The sequence below is a fragment of the Saccopteryx leptura genome, chromosome 2 (genome assembly GCF_036850995.1).
Source record: "Saccopteryx leptura isolate mSacLep1 chromosome 2, mSacLep1_pri_phased_curated, whole genome shotgun sequence".
Classification (NCBI taxonomy): Eukaryota; Metazoa; Chordata; class Mammalia; order Chiroptera; family Emballonuridae; genus Saccopteryx; species Saccopteryx leptura.
In genome coordinates, this window is record NC_089504.1 from 131,691,139 (window position 1) to 131,700,364 (window position 9,226).

Sequence of the window (9,226 nt, forward strand, 5' to 3'; positions counted from 1 at the left end):
TTATTGGCAAAATGAGCTTTTATTGAGCTTACTATATGCAGAGCACTATGCTAGATAAGACAGAAGAATATTATCCAAGAACTGGAAGGAGTGCTGCCCCCAAAAGGCTTACAGCTTAGCTGGGAGGCATTGCATAAATACAGAATCACAGCTTAAAGATACAAAACATCAAAGCCACATTTGCAAAGTGTGCAAATGTGCAAAGTCTTTATCTGGCCTAAAGTGGGGCTATGAGAACAAGAACGATTGCTGTTAGGTCCCAATGCTCAGCTACCTTCTCCCCTCATCTCAGAGGCTTCGCTGTCCCCAGCTTGGGGGCCTATCCACCTGTCTCTATGCTGCTCGGCCTCTGTCTGGTTTGGGTTGTGTCTTCCTCCAGACCGGGTGCTCTTTGAGGGCAGAAATCATCCCTATGTTCTTTGTCATTTTCTCCCTGCCTTGCCACAGCCCTCCCTAAGGCCCTTGTGTCTACCCTAAGTCAGTGGGGCTGGGCTGAACAGGCTTAGTTGCATGCTCTGGTTTCTGCCAGGGGCTTCCAAGAGGAGCCTAGGACTTGCCTCAGACTAGACCTGGTCTTTGACTTCTGAGTGGAAAGATCACGGGGTTTTAAAATACTGTTCACAAAAATTAGGGGATATTTTATTACTTCATATTCATTTTGAAATACAGTATCCCCTAATTTTTGTGAGCAGTTAGAAAGGCCTCAGTTGAAATCTCATCTCCACTACATAGAGCTGTGTGACTTTAGAGCGGTTTCTTAGCTTCGGCTTATTAATTTATAAAAGGGGAAGAACAGTACAGTCATGTGCTACTTAACAATGGGGATACATGCTGAGAAATGCGTCATTAGGCAATTTTATCATTGTGTAATCATAGAGTAAACTTACACAAACCCAGATGGTATAAACTCAGTAATTGTATGTGCTATACATTTGTACTATTGGCAGCACAGCAGGTTTGTTTACACAGCATCACCACTAACATGTGAGTAATGTGGGGTGCTATGATGTTACAATGTTACAAAGGCTACAGCTGTCACTATATGATAGGAACTTTCAGCTCCATCATTATCTTATGGGACCACCATTGTATATGTGGTGAGTTGCTGACCTAAATATCATTATGTGATGCATGGCTGTATTTGCTCCGCCAGTCTCACGAGATTGGGATAAGGAAGTATTTTGGAAATAAAACCTTGCATGTCTTTCCCTAACTTGCCTGAAGTTTTAGGAGGATTAAATGAGCTAACACATGTAAAGCACCCAGCACAGAGGCTGGAACACAGGAGATGTTCAACCCCCATCTCCTCCACTCCCATCACTTTGAATCCTGCTTTGACCTCTGGCCTTAGTGACCCCAATTTGGTCAATCAGCATTAGAAGTAGTGGAGATCTCACATTTAGTTCTGGGGGAGATGAAATACAGGAAGTGGAACAAACATGGAGAGGAATTCTTGGCAACTTCTGAATGGGCCTGGTGAGGTGAGCGGGGTGGGGATGAGGTACCTGAGACATATCCAGACTTGGCTCACAGCTCAGTGCCCTGCTGTCTTTGAACGTCCAGAGCAAGGGTACTCAGCTACTAGGAGTATTGTCTTCGAGGTCACTTTGGTCTCTGATGCGACCCCTCCCCTAGTAGTGAGGCCAGGTGGCTGTCACCAGCTCTCTGGGGAGTTTGAGAGAATCATTTCATAGTACCTACAACCCAAGTCAGCCTTTTTCTGACCCCAAAGGAAGCATTGATCAAGGAAGACAAAAAAAGACAGAGGCAGAGGCAGGCAAAATTATAGAAATATTCCTTTTACCCAGTCCATCTCTGAAGGGAGAGGAGGGCAGGAAAGGGCTGGAGATCGCAGTGCACAGTGGGTGTGTGCTTGGTGCTGTGTGGGACAGATACAGATAAAAGCCTTGGAAGCATGAAAGCAAGAGAGCATGCAGAAGGGGACTCAGGGTATGATTCTTAAGGTTAGCTATGCAGCAGTCTGGAGAGGGCGGAAAGAGTGGATGGTCTGGGTGGTGGGAGGGGAGAAAGGAGAGAACAGCCAAGGTGTACTCAGGTCAGGAGAGGTTAAGAGGCTGAGCCCGGAAGGGGCCAGACCCAATCCCATCTCCTTCTGCCTGCACCTTGGGGTTCTCAGGGTGCTCCTTTGCTCTGACTACCAACTATTCTAGCCCCAGGAAGCAGAAATAATGAAATGATTTCAATAAAGACTGATAATGGAATGAGGAATTACAGTTCACACAGCATCTTTACATGCATCATCTCACTTAATCCCAGTTAATCTCATTTGAGAACCAATGCACTGGCCTGGAAATTTAGAAGCCCAGGCTCTAGACACAGATCTGTCTCTGCCTGGACAAGTCATTTCCATTCTCTGGTCCTGAAAGTGCTAGGCGGCTCTTTCCACAATAACTATTCAGTGGTGGGGGCTGGAAGGGAGGGGGTACTGGGGCTAAGGAGGAGGGAGAGTGGGGGGGGGGAAGGAGAGAGTCCTGGGGAGGAAGTGCTGCTGCCTGGGCAGGGGGGCCTGCGGTGGGCTGGGTGGCAGAGGGGTGTTGCCTGGTGCCTGTGGTTGCGTGCCTAAGTGCCTTGCTCAGCCAGCCAGTAGGTGTGTGCTGGGTGAGAGGGCTCACTTGCGAAATGAAGTGTCTCCTTTCAAGAAGTGTCTAGTTGCAAATCTCCCCCTCTTCCAAGACAAAAGCCAGGGGCTCACAAAGAGCTTTTGTTTTTTCTGTCACAGTGGGAGGCTAATCTCTAGGTCTGGAGCCCCCCTGGAGATGGGGTCGCATGCACACAGGTCGGGCGTGCATACACACACATACCTGCTTCCTCCTTTGGAGGGATCCTCCCTCAGGGCAGAAAGGAGGTCCTTGGCCACCCAATTTTCCTTTTTTCCAGAGCCCACTTCTGGAGGAGCCGTTCTCTGGTTGATACCTGTCTGCCTCTAGCAATGGGTCCTGACAAGTCTTGCGGCCCACCGCTGCGGCTTGGGGGAATATTCCAGGAGGGGCAGAGTAGGGGAATTCAGGTCCTTGCATTCAGCTGTCTCAAAGTGGCCTCCACCCTTCCCTTCTCCAGGGGAGCACACTCTTAAAGGTCCTGGGGATGATCGCTGGCAAAGGCTCATCCACTGCAGAAGCGTATTTATTGCAGCGGGGGAGAAAGAGGTCAAGGGAAAAGTGAGAGGTCGCCAGCCAGGGCACACTTGCACCTCCACAGGCACACCAGCTCATGCTCAGGAGCATGCACAACTCTCCACTTGGGGACAGAGAGGCACTCGGGAATGAGCACACATTTGCACACTAACAAAACCTCACTCCATATCCCCCAATCCCACCCACTACTGGGGACAGGCTCTCCAGAATCTTTCTCTGCCCACTCACTTGCCCCCCTTCCCTAGCTGGGTCCCCAAATCCCCAGCTCCCAGCAAGGAGGGTAGACTACTCTCCAGCCTGCAGCCTCTGGACAGCGGTCTGCCAGGCTCACCACTGCCTGCTCAGCTCTGGCAAGGCCGTGCACGTCCTGAAAGTAGCTACTCTGCACTGGGGGGCAATCTCAGATATGGGGAGAGGGGCAGTGGGCCTTCCGCCTCAGTCTGGGGGTGGCGGGTGCCCCAAGAGCCCGGGTACGACCTGGGCCCGCAGGCGGCCGCTACGAGCTCCCCGAGCCTGGGGCTGGGCCGTCCGGGCCGGGCCGGGGCGCTTAGGCCTTGCTTCCTCGCGGGAGGCTCTGCGGCGAGTGCAGCTCCACCGACTGCCGCCGCCGCACTTCGCGCTCCTCCCAGTCGGTGTCCGGCTCCAGCCCCTTCAGCACGGACAGGCGTTCCGACAGGCTCTTGGAGGACGGGAACAGGACGTAGTTGTAGAGGAGGGAGCCCAAGATGGCGCCGACCAGGGGTCCGATCCAGAAGACCTGCAGGGAGCGGGAGGGAGGATGGCACGGGGCGCGGGGTCCGGACGGCCCAGCGGGAGGACCGCGCAGGCAGAGCGCGGCTCCCCGAGGGCGTGGGGCTTGGGGACTTGCTTCTCTCCCCGCCTCGTGTGGGGACGGGGCCTCACGCGGTGATAAAATGCGTATCATGTACATAGAAATGACAATACGGGCTGTTGGGGAACACTTGTGCGTTGGCGGTTCGAGGTGCGCATTCCCAAGCGGACTGCCTGGGTAACTTACACAAGTTATTTACCCTCTCTGTGCCTTCGTTTCCTTTCATTGTAATACCGCGTAGGGTTGTTATGAAAACTAAATGAGTTAGTATTTGCAAAGCACTTATAATAAGGCCTGGCACACACTAAGCACTAGATAAGTGCCAAATAAAAATATGTAAGTGTTAGCTAACATAAATATTACCATTTATCCAGTTGTAAGGAACTGAGTCATCTATGTTACACCAGTAACCTCACTTAATCCTTCCCAAAATCCAGTGAGGCCAGAACGGTGATTGTCCTTGCTTACGGACATGGAAACTGAGTCTTTCAGCATCAGACCTGGAGGGTGGAACCCAAGGCTCCTCAGGGACCCACTAGGAAGAGTGTGGAGGGTTTGCTGAGTCCCCCACCCACTCTATTCCAGCCCTTGCTGAGATGGGTTTCTGGGGAAGGGAAGGAAAGGCAGGGAGTTTTCAGCTATTACCCAGTGATCATCAAATTTGCCGGTGACGACAGCTGGAGCCAAGGAGCGCGCAGGATTCATGGAGCAGCCAGTGTAGTAGATCTACAACGGGAGTCAGGGGCCAGCAAGAGAAGGGAGGTGAGGACCCCGCAGGGAGTCCTTGTGCCCTCTCCAGTGCTTGACCTCAACCTAAAAGGAGTCCGGGCCAGGGACAATTAAGTTTATGTTATATTTACAGGACTCTGTATTCCTTTGAAGCTGGAGTGATATCTGTCCCTTTGGGATATCTGGCAGTCAAACCCTCTGGGGTGTGTCTGTCCCTCTGGAGGTCTTTGTGTTTGCCATTTGGGGATTCTGGGTATCTGTCTCCAGAGTGGTCTGTGGGTCTGTTTCTTTGGGGGAAAGTCTGTGTATCCAGGGAGGCTGGAACCAGTGGCCATGACTTACCCCAAGGAGGTGGCCCATGGCCACAGAAAGGCCAATGGAAAGGGCAGGGGTGCCCAGGTTGTCTCCACGACGCTCATCTGTAGAGGCAAAGATGCAGAGCACCAGCTGCAGGGTCAGGAAAAGCTCCACTGTAACGGCCTGGCCAGCTGTCGCATTGTTGTTGAGCTAGGGACAGAGAGCAGGTGGGTGGGAAAACAGTGAGCATGCTCCAGGCACCGGCTCCATCTTTCTGCCCACCAGCAGTCAAGACTACAGAAAGGCATCTGGGCTGCCTGGGAGCCAGAATACCTGAGCTCACCAGCCATCTTAGTCCAAAACTACTGATGGCTTCTTGGGCCCATGGACTCAGAGGAGGGGACCCCAAGACTACCTGTGGATCCCCAGCCAAAGGTAGGAAAACTGACTCCATAGCCCATTATATTTGGGGGCTGGGGTTGTGTGCCTGCAGTGTTAGCAGAAAAGGATGCTGAGTCTAGAGTTTCTGTCTCCTGAAGAGCAAGAAGGGAAGAGGTTTTGACTACAGAAAGCTTCAGGCCAGATAACAAGAAGACCTTCTTCTCTCGCTAAGCCGTAAGATTCTGGTGTAACTGGAGGCCTATTGTCATTCATCTTGTGGTCAAAGGGCCACCAGGAACAGAGTCTAAGGACCCAGTTCTGGAGATGTTCCTAGCGTGCCTCCTACCCCCACAAGTCTAGTATATAACTCTTTCCTCTAATCTTTGCCTGTCCCCCTTGACTTTGCTTGTTCCCCACTGCATTTCAGGCCTCAGTTTTGCCCTGTGGATTTGCTCCCTGCACATCCTGTGGAGATTGAGGTGGGGGTGCTGGAGCCCTGCACTGTGATGCCTCCATACCCATGTGGAGTGCCCGTGGTCCCGGCAGACCCTGCCTTGAGTAATGAGAGAACTTGGGGCCAAGCAAAGGGGTAATTTCATAACAGCCACACCCGGCACTGGATTTCTCTCTGAGTTTTGTCATCCTGTGCCCTACACCTTGCCCTCTGGGGCTGGCACTGAACTAGGTGGAGCTGTGTGACAGCTCTCACCTCCCGTGCTCCTTCAGGCCCTGAACCCCCACCCCTGGGTCCTAGCCGTTGGGCTCTCACTCTTGGATCTCTCTAGGGTCTAACCTCAATCACCTGTGATCCAATGTCAGAGCCTCTAGTGGGCGACCATGTAAAGAGCTTTGAAGGTAGATACTTTGGAGACCTCTGACTTACCATGGGCCCCTACTTACTTCACCCTCAGTTTGTCCTTCTGTAAAATGGGGATAACAAGATTCTGGAAGACTGTGTGAGGACTGGAAATGACAAGGGCAGAGCCTCAGGGAGACGGTGTGGATGTAGGCTTGGTGTCAGACAGCTCTGGGTCCATTTCCAGGTGCTGATACTTATTTGTTCTGTGATTTGAATCATTTGAATGCTGAGCCTCAACTTACCACTCATGGTAGAGGGATCACAGAACTCACCTACAGTGTTATACCAAGAATGAGATGAATCTGGCCTGGCACAGAGCAGGTGCACATCAATAGTAACTTCTTGGTGGCCAGGCTGGCCTTTCTAGGGACTTTAGAGGACACCTGAGACAACTTTAAGGTCATCTAGCTCCTTTTAGCCTCAAAGTAATTCAGCCCCACTGCAGCCTCCCTCCAACCAGGAATGGTCTCCTCAGTTCCTCAAGACAGGTGAGCAATATTTTGGGGAAACCTCTCCAGACCCTTCCATTCTGAAGGCTCCAGTCAACTATGAAATGATGGAGGAGCTGTACTGAGTGTCCCCGTGTCCCCTTAGCAGTCCCACTGCCCTGCTCTTCGGGGAGATTCCCAGTCACATCCTGAGACTTTCTTGGCTGTGCTCTCAGGAATTTCCTCTTTCTGTCTAACTGAACCTTCTCTTGCTGCCAACTGAACAAATTTTTTTTCTCAGTGGAAATGTTCACATTTCTCAGTCTGTCCTCTGCCATGGCCACTCTAGCCTTTTCTCAGTCCTGAACCCCCAACTTCATCACATTTCCCATTTGGAAGAAGAGAGAAGTTCCCCAATTGGGATACCTCTGTCCCTTGTATGAGAAAGGGTCCCCCATGCAGAGGAAGAAGTGGCCACAGAGACCGTGCAGGACTCTTCAGAGACATCAGAGCTCTTACCTAGTGGCCCAGGGATGGAGCAGACCAAGAAATGCAGGAAACTGAGGCACAAAAGAGGCACTTGTTGTCTGGGGTTGGGATGGGGGTGGAGTGAGAGTCCACCACAGGAGCACTAACTGTCCCTCCCCGCCCATGCCCTCAGGTGCCCTGGCCTTGTTCACACCTGAGGAGGAGAGGGTGGGCTGCGGCGTCACCCTCGGCTTCCAGAGCACCCAGGGTGCTGTTCGTGAAATCAGCAATTATCTTACAGGCTCCAGGGTCTGGATAGACATTGCCCCTTTAGTTTTCCCCCAGGTTCTGGTACTTTCTCTGGTATCAACACACTGTAGAGCTTTTTGGTCTATATTTCCCTCTCTGAGCCTCAGTTACCTTATTTGCAAAACAAAGCTTAGAGGATAGCTCAGGTCAGAAGATCATGGGTTTTGCAGTCAAGCCTGGGTTTGAGCCTGGCTCTGGCATTTCCTCTCTCTAAGCCTCAGTTTCCACATCCCTAAGAAAGGATATACCCATCCCAATTTCACAGGGCTGTTGAGAGGTGTCGGCGTGGGGCTCTTAGGGAGCCCTTACCATGAGGCCTGCACATGGTTGATGCTGAAGAAGAGTAGGGTCCTTCTTCCCTCTAGAAGACCCTTGGGACTCACACGCTGAGGCTCTTCCCAGCTCGGAAAGCATGTCTACTTTGGGACCCTGTCCTCTGCCGAGTTCTAGTCCAGTCCTCACTCTAATGCAGGTATCAAGTCTGACAGAAACCTCGCTGCCGGTCTTCCTCCATGAGACTCAGGGCAGAGGGGATCAGCCTGTGTGTCTCCGCTTCAGCTCTGGCACTGCTGCCCTTCCACCCGGATTCTCCTATGGCAGCTGTGTTCCTGGTTCCAGCGCCCCTACCCGTCCCTACCCCGCCGAAGCCCCCCTCCCCTCTGTCTCTCTCACCCCACCCAGACCCTCACCCAGAACTGTCCCCTCCCATCTCATCTTTTACAAGTATCTGTCCCTTGTGGAATAAATAAATCTCTGGCTACTTACTGCATTGATAGCCAGGTCCCCTCGGATGTCTGCTGGTGTGATCTCATGGAGCAGGGCAGCTCCTGCCACGGCTCCCAGTAGCTGGGCAGCCACGTAGAAGGCAGCTCGGAGAAAAGAGACGTGGCAGCCTACCAGGCAGGCCACAGTCACAGCAGGGTTGATGTGGGCACCGCTGATGTGGCCCAGAGCCTGCACCAGGGTGCCAATAGCCAAGCCGAAGGCCATGGCAATCTGTAGCACAGACGGTAGGGCCGACGACCAGTTGAGGGCTGAGCCCAGGCCAAAGAAGACAAAGAGAAGTGTGGCCAAAAACTCTGCAAACACGGCCCTGGAGAAGGCTATGGACCGGAGTTCCCACATGCTGTAGAGCTTTTTGTGGGCTGGCCCAGCTGTCTCAGGAGCAGGAGGCTTGCGTCTGTCTCCCTCTCTCTCCCTCTCTCTTTCTCTCTCTCTCTCTTTCAGGGTTGCTGGGGAGGCTGGGCTGTGTGCATTTACAGGGTCCTTCCATCCTGCATTTGGACACGTGGGGCAGAGGTGGAGTTGAGACCAATACCTCCTCTCCCCTGTCACTTCCCCCTGCCCCCACTCCCCACCCCTGCCCACCACATGCCTATCACCCCATCTCAGCCTTCACAGATGACTTATGTTCCCCATTAATGAGCTCCAGATAAGGACTGCCTTCCTCTGGTTTTCCGTGTTTGTTCCCCTGTTTACCCCAGGCTGTTGCCCCAGGGCCTCCCCTGGCCCCCATAGGCTCTGTGAGTGGGAATTCTGTAGGAGATTGTGCCAAACCCCCTCTCTCTGACTCAAACTATTTTGGCCAAAGCAGGGAAAACACTTCACCCAAAACTGACCATGAGAGAGGATGTTAACGCTACCCCTTCTAGTGACTGGGAAGTTTTCCCTGCTGTCTGACCTCCAATTATTTCCTCTCAAAAGGGATGGAAAACAACTGGTTGGCTTGTGACACGAACCTTCCAAGGCATAAAGATTTTGTGTCTCT

At 52.5% G+C, this 9,226-nt stretch overlaps 1 protein-coding gene across 1 annotated transcript; it reads right to left on the reverse strand.

The window, feature by feature from the left end:
- AQP2 (aquaporin 2) lies at positions 1–8,760 on the reverse strand. Its single transcript, XM_066368741.1, has 4 exons — positions 8,224–8,760; positions 5,059–5,223; positions 4,633–4,713; positions 1–3,912 (listed from the first exon to the last, which is right to left on the reverse strand). Exons 1-4 carry the CDS (start codon positions 8,581–8,583, stop codon positions 3,703–3,705), a joined length of 816 nt encoding a protein of 271 aa, XP_066224838.1. The 5' UTR covers positions 8,584–8,760; the 3' UTR covers positions 1–3,702.
- Positions 8,761–9,226: the final 466 nt, after the last annotated feature.

Excerpts from the sequence above, each read along its gene's own strand:
- AQP2 (XM_066368741.1), bottom strand. The coding sequence starts at position 8,583 with ATGTGGGAACTCCGGTCCATAGCCTTCTCCAGGGCCGTGTTTGCAGAG. Across the intron at positions 5,224-8,223 it reads GGGACCTGGCTATCAATGCA|CTCAACAACAATGCGACAGC; the intron begins GTAAGTAGCCAG and ends CTCTGTCCCTAG. Across the intron at positions 3,913-4,632 it reads GCAAATTTGATGATCACTGG|GTCTTCTGGATCGGACCCCT; the intron begins GTAATAGCTGAA and ends CGCTCCCTGCAG.